Source organism: Podarcis bocagei (assembly GCF_964188305.1).
Source record: "Podarcis bocagei genome assembly, chromosome: 7".
Taxonomy (NCBI): Eukaryota; Metazoa; Chordata; class Lepidosauria; order Squamata; family Lacertidae; genus Podarcis; species Podarcis bocagei.
In genome coordinates, this window is record NC_138132.1 from 86428307 (window position 1) to 86447105 (window position 18799).

General features: G+C 47.6%; 1 protein-coding gene and 1 pseudogene across 2 annotated transcripts; one reads left to right on the forward strand and one right to left on the reverse strand.

Annotated features, from left to right (window-relative positions):
• Positions 1 to 642: 642 nt before the first annotated feature.
• LOC308592052 (coiled-coil domain-containing protein 27-like) lies at positions 643 to 14090 on the reverse strand. The gene is made up of 12 exons (XM_081203322.1): positions 13942 to 14090; positions 12937 to 13158; positions 12639 to 12765; positions 10596 to 10727; positions 10001 to 10146; positions 8597 to 8746; positions 7279 to 7509; positions 6225 to 6420; positions 5467 to 5597; positions 3712 to 3789; positions 2501 to 2713; positions 643 to 1116 (listed from the first exon to the last, which is right to left on the reverse strand). Exons 2-12 carry the CDS (start codon positions 13108 to 13110, stop codon positions 763 to 765), a joined length of 1932 nt encoding a protein of 643 aa, XP_081059448.1. The 5' UTR covers positions 13111 to 13158; positions 13942 to 14090; the 3' UTR covers positions 643 to 762.
• A 1388-nt stretch (positions 14091 to 15478) lies between these two features.
• Positions 15479 to 17799, forward strand: LOC308592035 (small ribosomal subunit protein bS16m-like; annotated as a pseudogene). Its single transcript, XR_014013335.1, has 3 exons — positions 15479 to 15719; positions 16283 to 16543; positions 17618 to 17799. The product of XR_014013335.1 is annotated as a small ribosomal subunit protein bS16m-like (transcript).
• The last annotated feature ends 1000 nt before the right edge of the window (positions 17800 to 18799 follow it).

Here is an 18799-nt window from a genome sequence, read left to right on the forward strand (position 1 = left end):
AGCAGACTCACTGAAATTAATGGATATGATTAACAGATCCATTCGTTTCAGTGGGTCTGCTCCAATTAGGATTTAACTGGATACAACCCTATAAATATATCTCATCTGAACAGTTACTCCTGAGCAATTTTTACACTTGCGTCAGATTGATGCACAGTTAAAACTTACAGAATTTCTTGCCACAAGGTTATGCCATGAATGCAGACTGCTATATATTTTGGAAAGTTGCTTGTCTGTTCATTTAGCCACCTCTTAAGGTACTGTCACAAATTTGGCACGATTGTTCCTGAGATCAAGGAGCAAGTTTTCTTCCATGTCTGGATACAGCCAGACACCTTTGGAATCACAATGGAGGACTGAACCCTGCACTGATTTCAACCACTGATTTAAAAATGCACTGATTTTTGTGTGTGTGTGTCTTAGAATTCCTGCACAACACGAGGTACGAGGCCCCTAGCAATAAAATTAAAATAAATAACGTGGTTTTGGAAGTAGTTGCTACTGCTGAGTCTTCAAGCTGTATTGTGACGATATGACATGACTGCTTCGGTGGTAATGCAAATTATTAGCAACTTACACCACTAGTAGGAGCAGGTTTCTTGCAGATAAGAGGAAGCGGCAAGTGGGTCAGAGAGAAAAACGAAACATTACGTGCAATCATTTAATTGGAGTCAGGAAAAGGAATGATAAAAGATGACCAAGAATGGATCAAGCCCCAGTTAGGAAAGAATGTGAAGAGGAGAGACTTTAGCTTTCAAATCTCTATCTGCTGGAAGTCTTTTTCTTAGAGGTAGTGATTGGAGGGAGCGGTTCGGCGGCGCCCAGAGCTGGGACTTTCACCCCTTTCTGTTTCAGCAATTGGTAAAAGTCTAGATGCTCTGTTATTATTTTCTGGAAGACAGATCCACAGAGGAGCTTTCTGTTAGAAATGGAGGCAGCTATTCCATTCCCCCATCCCGCTTCTGCATTGCAGCCACAGTGACAATCTGACTTCCACATGGTTACTTTTACCTGTAAGGACTCTAAAACTTCATCATCTGTGAGTTCGGCCTGGGGAAACTTGATGCCAGGGGTGCTGTAAGTTGCCTGGATGATTCTGCTCCGAAACCTTTCAAACTTTCAGTGAAAAGAAGGGCGGGGGAATGAAGTGGACAGTGCCTTAGTTCAAAAATTAGAGAATGTCATTCCTTAGAATCAAAGCTAATGCAGTGAGGCAGAGGTCTCTCCCAGGCAACCAGTCTACATTCGTCCTGATACACGTGCACAAAGATTCCGAGTAGGACCATTGCTTATTCTGATTTCTTTGGGAGAAGGTTGAACGACATTGCACCAAGCAGTCCTTATCGCTCACTTTCCAGTGGATATCCCTGTCACTTTCCTTACAGCAAAAGGTCTGGTTTGCCCCCGGAAGTGGGTTTATTGCACAAGAACACCAAATCCACCTGAGTTGCACAATCTGGATTTCCCAGCACGTGACTGAATCGCACCCCTGAAACAGGGACATTCTGGAAGCGGCCAGGATTCTCGGTTACTCATTTGCAAGAGCCATGTTTCATGCCATTTTCAAATTTTTGATTTGTTTCCATCTTTCAAAGAGCACTAGAAACTTCAATTCAGATTTTTATCCATTTAAAATAGCATGGCTTACCCCAAGGAACTCTGGGAAGCAGAAGAGGGGCAAATGGGGTACAGCCCCACAATAAGCAGCTCACCCCCCCCCACCTGCCTGCCTGCCTTCTTGCTTACATCCAGCCCTGTGGATGGCCCTGGCTGTCCAATTCCTTCTCCTTAGCCCTAGCGTTGCCCTTGTGTTGCAGAAAGGAGGATGCAGTCAAAACTAGATCTGGCTCTGCTTGTCACTGGCAGTGGCTGCAGCTGTCACTGGCTCTGGTGCCATGTACTGCCTCCCCACCAGCTCCAATGGGCACCAACCACCAGACTCTGGGAGCTGCTGCCGTTTTGCAGACCGACAGAATTCAGTTCTGTTCCTGAGGTACTAGTGAAAATACTTTGGGCCTGTGTGTAGACATAAACGTACATTCATAACATTACATGCGCATATGCATGTAAGCATGCAAGCATGCATTAAACAGAGAAGGTCTTGGGTTCAATCCCTGGCAGGTTGCACTGGGCACAAAACTCCTGGAGAGCCTCTGCCAGTCAACATAAACCAGGGTTTCCCAAACTTGGGTCTCCAGCTGTTTTTGGACAACAGCTCCCATCATATCTAGCTAGCAGGACCAGTGGCCAGAGATGATGGGGACTGTAGTTCAAAAACAGCTGGAGATCCAAGTTTGGGAAGCCCTGGTGTAGACAATACTCAGCTAGATGGACCAACAGCCTTTGTTTTAACTGAGTTTAGTAGCATATTTTTGCACTGCTCTGGTGAAGGGTTGATAAGAAATGCAAATGGTAATAACGGTAATAACAAGGACATAATAGCAATAACAGGGGTGGTAGTAGTGGTTGAAGAAGCCCTGTGATCTGTGGAGAAGATTACCCTGGCACTGATGGTCACCAGAGTGGCTCTGGTTTTCACCTCTGCCCGCTGCAAAATCTCCAGCTGCCTCTGCAGGTCGTTCTGCCGACTCAGCTCGTTCCCAACATGGTGCTGATTCAGTAACAGCTCGGCCTGGAGCCGGTTGACGTTGCTCTGCAAGTCATCAATCATCTGGCTCTTGTCAGTTAGTTTGGATTCCAGATCAGCGAGGTCCTGCGTGGCAGGAGAGGAGAAAGATAGAACTGGTAACTAAGAGTAAGGATGGAGGTTTTGATTTGGTCTGCTTTCTAATGGGAAACTACCTAATTTGCAGTTCCCGGACTAATAAACAAACCGAAACCCAGCTATCCTTTGAAAATCCACACTGCACCGAATTTTTCTCCAGCCAAACACTGTGTGCAACAATAATTGAAATGTGAGAGGAGAGTGCAAAATGGCTGCTGTGGGGGCACGGCATATCAGAAGATGGCTGCTGTCGTGGGACATCTTGGGCCAATCATTATCTCTCAGTCTAACCTACCTCAAAGGTAGGAAAAAAGTGGAGAGAGGGAGACACGTATACAGCACCTTGGGCTCCTTGGAGGACAAGTGGGATAGAAATGTTGTAATTAATAAAGCAAAAAACAAAACAGAATAATGGCTTGAATGTAAGAGGCTGAGGCTGTAGAAACAGGAATGGCGCACGAAAAGCTCAGTCTCTTTTGCAGGTGCCTTAGGAATTACAGGCAAGCACACTGGTGCCCATGGGCACCACATTGGAGACCCACAATTAGAACTTAGGAACCTGCTTTGTGGATTCAGTTTGCATTTAGTGGCAAAGCCACCTGATTTGCACTTTCTGCAACAAGAAATGAACTGAAGCACAGTCCAGCCACTGAAATTCACACTTCCCCAAATTTTCCAGTGCAGTTCCCCAGACAGGTAAGGTGTGGGGGGAAATGCATACGCTAGGGTGCAGCGCACCTGCAAATGCATATATATGGGGAAATATAATTTTAAAATGCCTCAAATTAGAGGAAAATGCATGCAACAATGGACATATTAGGAGAAATTCAAACGGAAATGCTGAGGAAGTTCATGAGGACTCCCCGCCACCCCCGACACACACAAAAAATGCAAACTGATGTGGAAATGTGGAGAAGACCGGGAAAAATGAGAGAAACCAAAACTGAGCTATTCGCCCTCCCTACTGGCAGGGAGCAGCAACTCACCTGCCTGAGACTGTAATTCTCTCTCTCGATGGAGCCCATCATTTCTTCGTGCTTCCTCTCCTCTCTCAAGTTGCTAAACTAAAATAAAAAGGCAAGCATGAGAAAGGGCTCCCTTGAGTATGTTCACGGCCCGGCGGAAATCCCAGCTGGAAGGTACAGCCCGTAAGAAGACAGGAAGCAGCTTCCTGAGACTCAGCCAGAGCACAGCTGCATCTAACTCAGTATTGCCTTGATTACTTCAACTGCAGAATTCGCTCCCACAGGAGGTAGCGATGGCTGCCAACCAATGATTTAGGGTTAGACCAATTCATGGAGAAGGCTGTCAATGGATCCTAGCCACAATGGCCATGCTCTGCCTCCGTAGTTGGGAGGCAGGAATGCTACTGGAACACCAGTTGCTGGAAACCACAGGAGGGAAGGAGTGCTCTTGTGATTTGGGCCCCTGGGAGAACAGGATGCTGGACAAAATGGACCACCGGCCTGATGCAAGAGCAGGGCCCTTGGTACGTCCTTAGGTCTACTCCCATCTGCCAGCAGCTCTGCAGGATCTCGGGCTGGGGACCTTTCCAGCACTGCCTGGAGATGCTGGGGATGGAACCCAGGAGAATTCTCCTTGCAAAGCGGATGCTCTACCACTAAGAAATGGCAACTTCCTCCAAGTGCCACGTGAACCTCCAGCCAGCCACAGACCTGCCATCTCACCATAAGGCCATGAAGATCTTAGCAGCAAACCTGCTAGAAACATGTAGAGGGAGCAATCCATTCTCTCAGCCCTCTCAGGGACCTAGGAAGTTATCTTAGGCTGAGTCAGACTACTGGTCCAACTAGCTCAGGATTGGCTGCATGAATGCCAGTGGCTGTCCAGGGTTTCTGAGAGGAGGCTGTTCCAAATCCTTCTCTGGAGATAGCGGGGATTGAACTGGATACCTTCTCTTTCTCCAGTTAATTTTTATCTATTTTTACAAATCCATAATGAATTAAACAACTTTAAAACAGTGGTACCTCGGGTTACAGATGCTTCAGGTTACAGACTCTGCTAACTCAGAAATAGTACCTCGGGTTAAGAACTTTGCTTCAGGATAAGAACAGAAATTGCGCAGCAGCAGTGGGAGGCCCCATTAGCTAAAGTGGTACCTCAGGTTAAGAACAGTTTCAGGTTAAGAACTGACCTCCAGAACAAATTAAGTTCATAACCCGAGGTATCACTGTACAACTTTTTAAAAAATAAATAAATAATGGCTTCCCAGATGTACCAATAATTAACCCTTATTGCTGCTTATATTTCATAATTATCTCTAATTCACAATTTCCCCCTTTTGTACTTGTCCATTCATTTGTCAATTCCTGCTTGTACATTAGTTAACATTTCCAATGTTATGAAGTGAGGATTGCTCATCCGTTTATCAATCCACATTAACCCATTAATTATTATTTCTGAAACAAAACCTTCATTTCCCTCCATCTGTGTATATAAAAAACTTAATCATTCCCACTCCGTAGTTGTTTTCCATTCGATTCTTAATTTGTAACAAATTCACATCAAATTAATTTGAATTCCCTACATCTTTAAAAGTGTCCTGGAGTGGAGACCTTCCTTACAGAAAGCAGGTGCTCAACCACTGAGAAACGGGGCCCCCTCCTCACCATCTCGTGCATTCAGCTATTTAAGAGCACGCCTTAAAAAATTTAAAGAATTCTCAGCCTTCCCCGCAATCCAAACCCAGCAGAACTGTGTAAACCCCCCAATCAACATACTTTATTAGACATGGCTTCCAGCTGAGCTCCCCGCTCCCTCAGCTCCTTCTGCAATGAGTCTCGTTCTGCGTGAGCTTTCCTGAGCTGGGATGCCTGAAAGGATAGCTGCCTTTGCACGGAAGATATCGCGCCTAGGGAATCAAAAGAAAAGCCCGTGAATGTGATCGAGGCCACTCAGTATGGATCGCCAGAAACTCTCCACTAGCATGAACCTCTGAATTAACAAGAGAGGGACCTGCAAACCAATGTTGCTGTTTTGTTTTTGCCTTCTTGCAGGCATTCTCTCGTCCAATGGACAACCAATCCCAATCCCAGGAAACTCCATTCCATTCCCTGTGCCCTGGTTTTCTTTTCTTTTTCCAATGGGCTACCATGCCCAATCCCAGGAAACTTCATTCCATTCCCCATTCCCTGGTTTCCTTTTCTTTTTCCAACCAACACTCAGCAATCCATGGTTGCTGGGCACGCTCAGCTCTCATTGGGCTCTTGAGGAGGTCACCTGCTTAGGATTCCAAAATGATTGTTTTGCATTTCAACTAACCTCAGGGTTCCACTGAGCATGCTCACAACTCCCTCTTGTTTCTCAGTGGCCTCACCTTAGTTCCATTTCAATCAGTGCCTACAATGTGAGGTTGCCTCCAGAAGGGGTGACTCTTGGTTCCCCAAGGAAAATATTAGCCAACCCATTTCCATATATATATATATATATATATATATATATATATATATATATAACCATCTCAGCTTTCCAAAGTTACCTGTGGCCATGTCATAATCGAATTTCACTTTCTGCAGCTCGTCGTACAGCTTGTCGTTCATCCTCTGGAACTCGAGAAGCTTGCTAAAAAGGAGCTCCTCTTCCGATTCTTCCATATTCACTTCTTTGGAAGACCCACTTTCCACACGCATCTCTTCCTCGCCCTCCAAGCGTACCTTTTCCTGTATTTCAGAGTACTGTGCAGAGAGAGCGCAAAGAAAGACTGGGATGCCATAGTAAGGGCATGGGAGAAAGCCAATTTCGTTCGCGTTTTAACAAGAAACTACCCAATCCGTACTTCTCAAAGCAACACTTGAGCTGGAACACAATTAGCCTTTGAAATCTGCACTTCTCCAAATTTTGTACTGCAGCTCTCCAAGCAAGAAAAGCATGCAAAATATGCACACCCTAAGGAGAAGATTTGTATAGAAATGCATACCTTACTGAAAACAGCATTCAAAAATGCATTATAGTAGGGGAAACTGCATTCCCCCCCCCCCAAAAGGGTATATTAGGAGAAATCCACACTAAAATACTGGTGAATTCTCATGAAAATTTAGGGGTTGTTGGGGTGTTTTTTTCCTTCAAAAGTGCAAATTGCTGTAGAAATGTGCAGAACCAAATTTACAACTGGAAAATGAGGAAACTGGCCTCTGCTAGGTTTCTCTACTCAAACATTTCCCCTTCTTCCTCCATTTTCCCTTCTTCCTCCATTTTCCCTGCCTGGATTAGACCTTTTACTCACCAACGAGGCAGAACTTTAGGGCACAGGATAGCAAGGGAATGGGACTCCCAAGGGCCAGGTAGGCAATCGTGGGGGCCACAACTGAACCACAGGTCAAAGGGTGCCCATCTCTAGCTTGGGGAGGGGGCAGGGTTCTGCCCAGCCCCATAGACATTCTGTACTTCTGCAAATCTTTGTGTGTTCCCCATACCTGCAGAAACCTTTCCTCTTTTGTGTGGACGGTGCTGTTTCGGCTCTATGGACACCAGAGCTTGGGAAACGAATTTGCTACAAGTGTAGAAAAATTTCTCCCCGACTGGCCGTGGCTCACCTCTTTCTCCAGCTGCTCCAGTTCATTCTGATCCTTCAGCAGCGTCTTGCTAAGGCGAGCCATCTTGGAGTCCACCTGTTTATCTGTCTGGGCCAGCTCCAATTTCAACCGCTCCAATTCCTGCCGAAATTCTTCCGGGGTGCTCTTCTGCTTCATAAGGACCGGCAGAGAGACACCTCGCCTGCGCAGGTTTGGGTCACTCACTTGCACCGTAAGTTTTTCTTCCGGTTCCTTTTAAGGAGAGGGATAAAAGATTCAGAAGGCGATGAAGCTGGAAACTGAGGGCGCAGCCCTCCAGTAACTTGGGGAAATGCTGCTAGAACTTGCAAGGTTATCTCAGAACTGTTGTAGGAAATACTGGGCACAGAGGATGCAAAGCATAGGAAGCATAGGGACTCTGCCTGCCATTGACTCTGGCTGTGCCTGCCACTGGCTTTGGCGCCACCTACTGTTGGCCTCCAGGCCTACCAATCCCTATAGGCACCAGCAACCACTGAGGGCGAATCCACCAAGCATATCTCCAAGCATTTGCCATTAGCACAGAGGCTGTGCATTCACTTGCCCTGCTCTCCCTTTAGTCGGATTGCAAAGTAAGAGCCCCTGGCACATATAGAGGCTTACAGAATTACACACAGACAGCCAATGTAGTGTCGTGTGGTTCGGGATCCTTCTTTTCATAGAACTGCAGAGTTGCAAGGGACCTCGTGAGTCATCTAGTCCAACCCTCCGCAATGCAGGAATCAGAGAATCATAGAATTGTAGGGTTGGAAGGGACCATGGGGATTATCCAGTCCAACACCCTGCAATGAGGTAGCTGCCAGTGGTCCCCCATGGCTCGTATCCACTAGGAGCCTCTCTGTGTTCAGTGCCTTGGATCCCATTTTTGTGGCGCTCCTTTCCGGTTGAGGTCAGGCAGGCCTGTTGAATGTCCAGTGCTTCCTGAATTTTTTCTTTTCCAAAGATTATCTCAGCAGGTTGTTCAAGTGAACGCTGATTTCATAGTTTTAACTCACATTTAGTCTTACTGTATAGCGGTTAAGCGACATGCAAATTGTTGAAATGAAAATTTAAAAAACAGTGGTTCATGTGCCAAACTAGGACCCGGGAGACCCGGGTTCAGATCCCCACTTGGGTGTGAAGCCTGCTAGTTAACCTTGAGCTAGCCTCAGCCTCTCAGCTTAACCTACCACGCAGGGCTGTTGTGAGAGTAAAATGTGGAGCAGGGGAGAACCACGTATACGCCAATCTCAGCTCCTTAGAGGAAAAGCAGGACATAAAGGCAGTAAATGAATAAACAGATAAGAAGGACTGGGCCAACCTTCTGGGCGGGTCTCTCCACTGGGGCGAGCTCACCCCCCTGCTGGGCCTGGTCCAGCTGCTTCTGCATCACTTCCAGCTCCTCCCGGAGGACTGAGATCACATCATCCTTGCGGACGAGTTCCGCTTCCATCTTTTGCAAAGTTGTATCCTGGGGGGCGAGGGGGGGGGGAGATATGGGAACAGCCAGGTTGAGACCTCAAAGACACTTCCTACAGTTGCATGACATGGGCGCCCCACCAGGGCAATAAACACTTTGTCCATTTACATGGCAAGGGTGGGGAACCTCAGGTTACAGGCCAAATGCAGCCGCCCAGGCTGCTCTTCCTGGCCCTTGCAGCACTCCTCGGCCATTCCCCCTTACTGGCCCTACTCTATGCCCTCCTTGAGAGTTTCTGCCTGCCTGGAAGGTGCTCCAGAGCTCGGTTCATGCCTCTTACTTGCCTTGGCAGAGTATGGAGAAATGGATGCTTCTGTATAGAAGCCCTGCTGGAATGTAGGCTGCTGTGCAAAGGGAAAGAGCTGCCCCCGCTGCCCTGCCTACTTTTCACCTCCGGCTGTGCCCCCTGCTGGCATGCGGGCCCCGCAGAAGGCTCTCCACAAGGGAATGTGGCCTCGAGCTGAAAACAGGTGCCCTTGACTGTTATATGGGGTAGGGAGGGAAGACAGCCATGTTCAGATACAAGGAAGACTACTGATGTAGCCCAATATTTTTTACTCTGACAGGCAGACAATCTCCAGGAGCCAGAGATCTTTCCATCAGCTGTATGTTCCCAAGCCCCAATTCATCATGCCGACTTGGGTCTATAAAGGCCCGTGTAGTTCAGGACCCCTATATCTTTCAGAGCGCTTCTCCTGGTGTTGAACCTACTCAGATCCACTGACCTGCACCAGAAGGCTCACTTTCGGGTGCCTCCCTGGAAGGGCACGTAGTGGAAATTGTAGAACTGTATATGCTTTGATAAATAGCCTACACATGGTATAAAAAACTGTAACTACAGAAGGATAGCTCTATTACTCTGGCTGTATTAATGTTTGTCTGATAGAGAGCAGGCTCCAATATGGCAGGCATGCTTTCCGCCTGAGAACGGGACTTAGTTTCCATGCACCTGTAAAACTAAGGTGAGGGCATGGCTCTATATAAGCCTGCGTAATTCATAGGCTTGCAGTTTCCACTTTTGCGTTCTCCCCAGAGGCTGCTGCTGTGACCAAGTAAAGTTGCCTTAAACATCACAACAGTGTGGTTATACTGAAGCACTCCACTACAGGCATGAGTCCCCCCATGCTCAGCATCCAGGGTACCAGGATGGGCCTGGCCAGTGCCAGTGCTTTCCAGTAAGCCTTGCACGGCCCAGTTCCCTGCTCCCTTTCCTCTGCCAAGCTGCTTTGACAGTTACATCCTTACCTTTTCCTGCAGCAGACTGACGTACCATGGGATTCTGCTTCCTTTGCGGGTTTGGCTTTTCAGGTAGACGTCGCCTGTGAAGCCCTCGGTGAAACTTTTCCACTTAGGCAACCCAGACATGCTCTGAGTAGATGAGGCTGGACAATCTGTGCGCGCAATGGCAACGGAGTGGAGGAGAGAAAGGCACCGTCAAGGTAGTGCTATGGATCATCTCCGACGCTAGTCCTGAATCTGCTGGGATGCGACTGAAACCCACACGGGTCTAGCAATCGTCTGGAAGCACCCAGGGTGCCATGGGCAATAGTGGAGCCCTTTAACGATACATTTAATACATTGCCATTATAAAAAGAAGGCTGTCCTGGGATGTAGCACATCGGAAGGCTAGAAATTGTCCAGCTCAGTTGCCTGAAAAGAGGCGAGTTATAGCAGCTGAAACGAAAGCACTGCAGTTTTGTTTAAGCATAGCAAAAGCTGCCTGCCCCACACCCCTTTCTGCATAGTCCTGAGATGTAAACTCCGGTTTGCAGCAGGAAGGGGAGGGGAGGGGAGGGGAGGGATCTGTGTGGGAACCAGCAAGTCAGACAAAGGCACTCACATCTGAGGCAGCTCTTTGACTCAAATATACCTGGTCTCTGAAGTATCAAGTTCCGTTCTTCCAAGGATTGCTGGGAGGACAGACTTATGGTGCTGATGTTGCAAGGCAGGTGGCCTTTGGTTATCTCATTCTCTGCAAGGAGAAGGGGGAGGAGGAGGAGGAGGAGGAAGGAGACGGTTACATGGGTCTTTCACACACACAGTGCATGGAAATCGCCGATAATGGAGGCACCACTTTTTCAGTTTAGACAGCATGCAGCATGCAGCAAAACAAAACCTTCAGCTTAAAGGGAGATGGGAAAGGTTTCTCCCAATATTTTATTCTGTTGCTCTCAAATATTATCTACACATAGTAAATTCCTGCACTCTGCTAGGATGGCAAAACAGCCCAAAATTGCAGTCGCTTGAAAGCCTAAAACAGACAGGTCAGGAGGTCGTTTTCTGCCTAACCAGCTACTTGAAACTGCTGATGCTAGCTACAGGTCAGAAGGTCGCTTCCTGCCTAGCCAGAAACTGCTGTTAACTAAAAAACCACTAGCAAGATGTTTCCTGCTTTACTTCTGCTTAGTAATGCAAGAATAAGAAGAGATACGAAGGGAATGCTTAAGCTAGCAAAAGAAGACACGTGTACAAGGAGGTGGGAGGGAGTGCTTGGCTTAGCAGAAAGACAGGAATGTTTAGCAAGCAATAAAATGTGTTTAACAAGCAATATTTGCTAGCCGATTGGGGAAGTCTGGGGGCTATAAGAAAGTCTGTTGAAGTGTCTTGCTTTACAGCCAGTGTATTTTTAGGAACTATCCAGCAGGCTGTCTCTGAGTACAGACCTCGTCTCTGTGCTCAGATCTCAATAAACTCTTTTTCTCCAAAGAAGATTTTGCTTTCCTGGTACTTTTGTTCCCTCCGAGGTCCAGGGGATGGCGTGGCTAATGGATCCCTAGGTAAATAAGGCTTCAAGCTCTCAGCAGGTTGTTGGATGATCACAACTCCCCTCTTCCCTGACCACTGGCCATGATAGTTGAGGCTGGTGGGAACTGAAGTCCAGCAACATCCTGGAGGACCACTAGTTCTCATGCCCACCCGAAGAGACATTTTGGACGTGAGAAGATTATGGAAGGGGGCAGGTTAGGGTTACAACAGCACTTAGCAAGCTCAGGAGTCGGTTATCTGGAATGTACGTCAACATCCTGACAGTTCAAGTAAGATTTTCTTGAGTTCAGTTAGGATGCCTTCTTGATTGATGATGGATGGAAAGGTGCTCATGAAAGTACTTTGATGACTGCTTGCTCCTAGCTACTGCACACATCTCACCTGCTTGAGTGCAGCCCCCAGAGCAGGGTGGGGAACCTTTTTCATCCCAAGGGCCACATTTCCTTTTCAGCAACCTTCTGGGGGGCCACATGCTAGTGGTGGCTGAGGCCAGAGGCAAAACTGGGTGGAGCAATAAATGTAAACTTTTGCGGTAGACTAGTCTCTATAGGCACCCCCCACCTCTCTCTATCCTTCCTGTGTGTTGACGAGGGTGGAGTGTAGGACTAGGGCAGAGTTTCCCAAACTTGGGCCTCCAACTGTTTTTGGACTACAATTCCCATCATCCTTGAACCACGGGTCCTGCTAGCTAGGGAAAGGAAAGGAGATGTTAACAGAATACAATGATGCATCTCAGCCAGACAAAAGCACACATGCAGGTACACAGCAGGGGTGTGGGCTGTGAACAGGATGTAGCCTGGAGAGAGTCCCAAAGGCCCAAAAGAGAGGCTTGAAGGGCCATCTTTGGTGCTGGGCTGAGGTTCCCCATCTCTGCACCACAGAAAAACACAGCCCATTGCTCCACCTAACTCTGGGATGGGGAACCTGCTGCCTTCCGTATGTTGTTGGACTCCCAGCTCCCACCACTACTTACCATTGGCCATGCTGGCTGGGGGCTGATGGGAGTTGCAGCCCAGCAGTGCCTGGATGGAGAACCATAGGTTGGGGAAAGCTGTCCTCCAGCCCACTACACCACCCTGGTCTCCCACAGAGACTGCCTCTTCCTCTTGAGCCTTACCAAGGTCAGATGTTGAAGTAGCTCTGTGGCAGTAGCTAGGGCACCCAGGGCGCATGAGGAAGGATTTCCGCAGTTCCTCCTCGGGCATGTAGGGAGACCTTGTAGGGCTCGCCAGCTGTTCCTTAGCCTGGGGAAGGAGAGGAATTGAGGGTGCAAAGGAGACGAAAAAGGAGGCACCACATCGGCAACCTCTGCTGTTAACGGCATCATGCACTGAGCAGGCAGGGCTGGACTAAATGATGTCCAGGGCCCTTTCAAATCCGTGCTAGGATTCTGCTCGTATCAAGGCTTTGCCTACCTGCTTCTCATAGTACTCCCTCACTGCTTGGGCTGCTTTGCTGGAGATGGTTTTGCCGCTGGATGGAGGAGTCCACACCGGATTGTTCTGCTGCGACTGCTGCCGCTGCTTCCGTTTGCTCATTTCCTGCAGCACTGTGAAGCTCTTCCTCATCAAGGTGTCGCGTTCCTCCATGAGGGCAGCGGCTCAGTTGCTCCCGTTGCAACAAAGGGGTAAAGAGCCCTGCAAAGTTTAAAAGCCCGTTATGAGAAAAAGAGACCTTCTTATTGTCAGATGGGGTATATAGGACTGAACAAAGACTGTGAGCCTATGCACACTGTGTCTGTGGATAGACACCCCCCCCCATACACACGCCTACTGAACATGAGTGGGACATACTTATGACTGAGACGAGCTTGGCTGCTGGATCAGGCCAATGGCTAATCCAACCTGGACCACGCGCTTGTCATCTGAGGCCCTTCTCTACATCCCCCATCCCAGAGAAGTTTGGAGGGTGACAAGAGCCGGGCCTTTTCTGTGGTGCCTCCCCGATTGTGGAACACTCTCCCCAGAGCCATCATTACATGTCTTTAGGCACCAGACAAAAACATTATTCTTTACCCAGGCCTTTAGCCACTAAATAACCTCTAGCCTGTGGAAAGTGTGTTGGAGAGGACTGTGATGATGACTATTGCCTAATTAGGCTGTCTGTACGTATGCTTTTTATGTTTTTTATCATGGGTGTTCTGTAATGTGTTTTTAATGTTGGACATAGCCCTGGGATCTTTTGATAGCTGGCGATATAAAAATTGAATTCATAATAATAAAAGTCCAAAGTCCTGTCTTTGGAGTGGCCAACCAGAAGCCCCTGGGAAGCTTGTCAGCAGGACCTGAGTGAAGATATACTCTCTCCCAGCCAAAGGTATTCAAGAGGTCTACTGCCTTCTACAGCAGAGCACAGCTGTCTAGTAGCCACAGGTAACCTTATCCTCCACAAATAACATCACTTCCACTCTTAAAGCTTACCTTTGAGTAAATGCAGTTAGGAACGTGGCATAAAGCAATCTATTTCAGGGCCGCAAGGTTTAGTGGCTAGATGAACCAATCAAATGTTTTTGTCGATCCGTCTGGAAAGACAAATTATAAAATGGTGGGGCTGAGTCAACAAGGAGAGACCCACATTTCTTTCCTTTTCCAGCTGTTTTCGATGTGCTGGTATGTTCTAACAACTGGAAAAGAAGTGGGGGGGGGGGGAGAAGATTACAGACAGCCTGTCCTAACATGTTACAGCACAGAGTTTTAAGTGTGGGTGGTTAAATTTTAAGTTCAGCGTATATACCAAACTATCTCTATACTTTTTTTTTAAGCACCCATATCAAGGTTTGATGATGTGCATAGTTATTTAAAATCATCAATTAATCCATTAAAAAGAAGTCAATTTAATATGTTTGGGGTGCTTTAAACCTCGCAGTCGGATGGACCCTGGGAGAACCTTCCAACGACGATTCTAGGAAGGCTACCAACGCACGCATGCGCATCGGAAGCCGGCAAGCGCAACAAAGGCGGGGCCTGTTCTCTTATTCTCTCTCTGGCCGTTGTGCTGACGGAGCCCGGCCAAGGAGCGCGCTGGCTGGTTCCCTGCCTGCGCGGCCAATGCGGTTGCTTAGCAACGCGGAAGCGGAACTACAGCTCCCGTCGCCCTCTGGCGCATGCGCTTCGGCGTCGTGTCTTTTTTTTTAATACACCGAGTTCTGATTGGTCGCCTCTCCCACGCTCGTTCCGCCGCATGCGCGCGGCCGACTCGGTCTCCTCACGTGGTTTCCGACCTCCAGGACCTTGTAAGTAGCGTCTCTACGGTTGTCGCTTGGAGGGGAATTGTGGTCGTGTGAGCGCGCCGAGTTGCCTTGCGCGGATTTGGGGAATAGCAGCTAAGGGCTCAGGCAGCAGGTACAGCTCGCCACGCGGGGGAGAAGCCGGCTGCTTCAATCAGCCCCTTTTCTCGGAACCATGTGGACTAGCGCCTTACTTTATTTTGAGGGGAAGGAGCGTAGCTCAGTGGTTGAGCATCTGCTTTGCATCTGGAAGGTCCCAAGCTAGGGAGTGTACGCTATGTGAGACCTTGCAGAGCCGCTGCGGATAGATAACTACTAAATTCAGGGTCGCGGCCTGTCCTGTACAATACAGGATTGTCCCGTATTTCAGTGTAAGAAGCTCTCTCTCTCTCTGTGTCTCTCTTACTCTGCCAAGTTAGGTATCCTCTCCAAATGCATGTGTTCGAAAGGGTGTGAGAAAGGTCATGTATTTAAGCTGTGGGTAGCCAAGCACAGACAGATTTACAACTTCGTGGATGTGGGCGTGTGACAAATTTCAGAGGCGCCAATAGATTGTAATAGATTGCTTTGAATTCACTTCAGCACCAGCTGGAAAAAAATAATAACCCCCCCCCAACTGCTCTGCCCCATCCTGTCCTATATTTTGCCAGAACAAAGGTGGCAGTCGTAAATGGACTGGTGGTCTGACTGTATAAAAAGAGCTGTCTACATTTCTGGGTTAGAGATAATTGAGGAATTGACCACAAGGATTCTGTGTTCTCATTCCCTGGGCCTAACTTCTATTCCACATCCCCCTCTCTCATTTATTTTAGAATTGCAGAAATTTAGGTAGCCTGGTTCCTCATTTCATAACTGTAAGCTGATGGCGCTTTTTTGTTTGTTTTAATATGAGACTGCTACTGAGTGTTGGGATCTGATTTGTTACCTCTGTTTCCCCTTCTCTACAGGAACCAGACATCATGGTTCAGCTGGGTAAGTGGGATTACCGTATTTTTCACCCTATAGGGCGCACGCCAAAAAGTGCAAGTAGATAAATAGGTACCGCTCCGGCAGGAAGGTAAACGGCGTTTCGGAGTGCTGCTCTGCTTTGTGGTCCGTTGCGCCACATGACCCGGAAAAACTGTCTGCGACAAACGCCGGCTCCCTCAGCCTGTAAAGCGAGATGAGCACTGTAACCCCAGAGTCATCTGCGACTGGACTTGCCTGCCAGGGGTCCTTTAACTTTACCTTTTTTTTACCATTGTTTAAAGACTGAAACGACTTAAAAATTAACTGTAACTAAACAGATATTTGGTACTTCTAGGCGGGGTGGGGTGTAAAAACAAAAAACAGCATTTATGAGTGATATATATTGCAGATGAAGAAAAGCACTATGGAGTTGGTGGTCATCACTGCCTCCATTGGGAGCGAGTTCTACAGCTTAACTGTGCTCTGTGTAAAGAAGTATTTCCTTCAGCTTGTTTAACCACTGGAGGGAAATCTTCAATAAATGCAGGGTTTCTGTTGACATTGCCTTTGCACGGTCTCCCTTCCAGGGCACTGCCTCCTGAAAAAGTACTACAACTCGCATACCGTCATCCGCTTTGCTATGGGTGGCTGCGCCAACAGGCCTTACTTTCGGATCGTGGCTGCACAGAACAAGTGAGCCCGGGACGGGAAGCACCTGGAGCAGATTGGGTGCTACGACCCGCTTCCCAACGACCGCAATGAGAGGATCGTTGGTGTGAACTTCGAGCGGCTGAAATACTGGATTGCCAATGGCGCCCATCTCACCAAGCCCGTCGAGAAACTTCTGGGTAATGCCACCTGGTTTCCTTTTTTGGGGGGGGGATGTTGCTCCTGTTTTGTTGTCGCTTTCTGTGTTCCCTTACTTAGATTGACATTTTGCTTGTTGAACAAAGCATTTATACAAAAATTAAATGTGTTTTATATTTTGAATGGTTTCCCCACCATGCCAAACTCCTGCATTATTTTAACCTATCCTTGTGGTGGGGTTTTGCTGAATAAAATTCTGATTATTGTACAGTTATCCATTGAACTTAGGCAGTTCCTGATAATGATGATTCATAAAATCATACGAAGGGTATAAGGGGCCCCAGGGCTCCTCCAATTCAACTACCTTCAATGCAGGAATTTTTTTTCTTAATCCTCCCGTTTATTTTTAAGCTGAAAATTTGTCTGGGGGAACAAGTGGAACAGAAAGCGCAGCGTGCTTCCTGATGTCACGGGCAACCAGGCAATCAGTTCTTTCACAGCTTTGCGCTTAAGCCTAGCGTTGGGGAAGCTGTATCTTTTTGGACTCCCAACTCCCATTATCCCTAACCATTGGCCATTGGGTCAGATGAGAGTTGTAGTCTTAACAGCAGCATGCACCCCTGACATATGACTGCAAAATTTTCGGTACATTTTCTGAAGGCGATGAACTCCAGATTTTGTGTGTCCTGACTCTCCCCACCGTGCTATGCTTTAGACAGTTGACCTCGAGACATAATGCAGGGAAGGAGAGCTTCAGAACCAGGGATCAAATGTGGCCCTCCAGCCCTCTGTATCTGGCCCTCAGAATTCTGCCTAAGCCACATCCCCTCACTGCTCCTGCTTCACACTCTCAGGTGTCTGGCTTGAACTCTGATAATGTGTCTTTGCTTAGCTTCCTGGATGGAGGATAGGGAAAGCAGCCTATTGTGCAAAGGTAATAACTGCACAAATTGCTCCAGCCGCTTTTGCCTCTGGCCTCACGCACCATTCATACATGCCCCCTGGAAAGTTGACCGGAAGCGAATGTGACCCATCAGGCTGAGAGAGGTTCCCCCACCCTTGCTGTGAAGAGTATAGACAGCAACAGCAAAGTGCCTTTTCTTTCCTCCGCCCAGGGCTTTCTGGATTCCTCCCCCTGCATCCGATGACCATCACAAACGCCGAAAGAGTGAGGAAAGCACAAGCCCAGCAGGCTGAGAGGGCTGCTCAGGAAGAAGCAAGCCCAGCTCAGAATGAATAAAGAGCAAAGTGTGGGGCTCTCGCTACCAGCTCCTCGAAGGCAGTGCCAGGATGAAGGACCGCCTGTTGTGCATTAATACATTAATGCTTGGATGCTGTGCGCCATTTTGATTCAAGGTGGCAGAACGAAACATCACTTTGGCGTGACTTTTCCCGTTTTCTGGGATAGGTTTGGCCACCTCTCGAGATACCATTGCCAACCTTGGGATGAAGGTTTCTAAGATGAGGCATGCATTGATGTTTGAACTCCAGGCGCCATTTGGAATTACCATAGCGTACTGAAACATTTTGGGTGTGACTTCACCCATTTTTCGGCATGAGTTCATACCGCCTCCTGAGATATTGCCACCAAACTTTGCATGAGGATTCCCAAGTGGGGTGGCAGTGGTTTTTGTTGATGTTTGGATCTGGGCACCAATTAAGAATCCGGAAGGCTGAAATGTGTGTTTCTTGTCACGGAATAGAGCAAATGTGCATTTATTTGTGCCTTACTGAACACCTGGCCTCCTATTGATATTTATTCCATCAATGTCAAGGGTGGGACCCAACGTTAGTCCTACTCAATAGCAGACTCACTGAAATTAATGGATATGATTAACAGATCCATTCGTTTCAGTGGGTCTGCTCCGATTAGGATTTAACTGGATACAACCCTATAAATATATCTCATCTGAACAGTTACTCCTGAGCAATTTTTACACTTGCGTCAGATTGATGCACAGTTAAAACTTACAGAATTTCTTGCCACAAGGTTATGCCATGAATGCAGACTGCTATATATTTTGGAAAGTTGCTTGTCTGTTCATTTAGCCACCTCTTAAGGTACTGTCACAGATTTGGCACGATGGTTCCTGAGATCAAGGAGCAAGTTTTCTTCCATGTCTGGATACAGCCAGACACCTTTGGAATCACAATGGAGGACTGAACCCTGCACTGATTTCAACCACTGATTTAAAAATGCACTGATTTTTGTGTGTGTGTGTCTTAGAATTCCTGCACAACACGAGGTACGAGGCCCCTAGCAATAAAATTAAAATAAATAACGTGGTTTTGGAAGT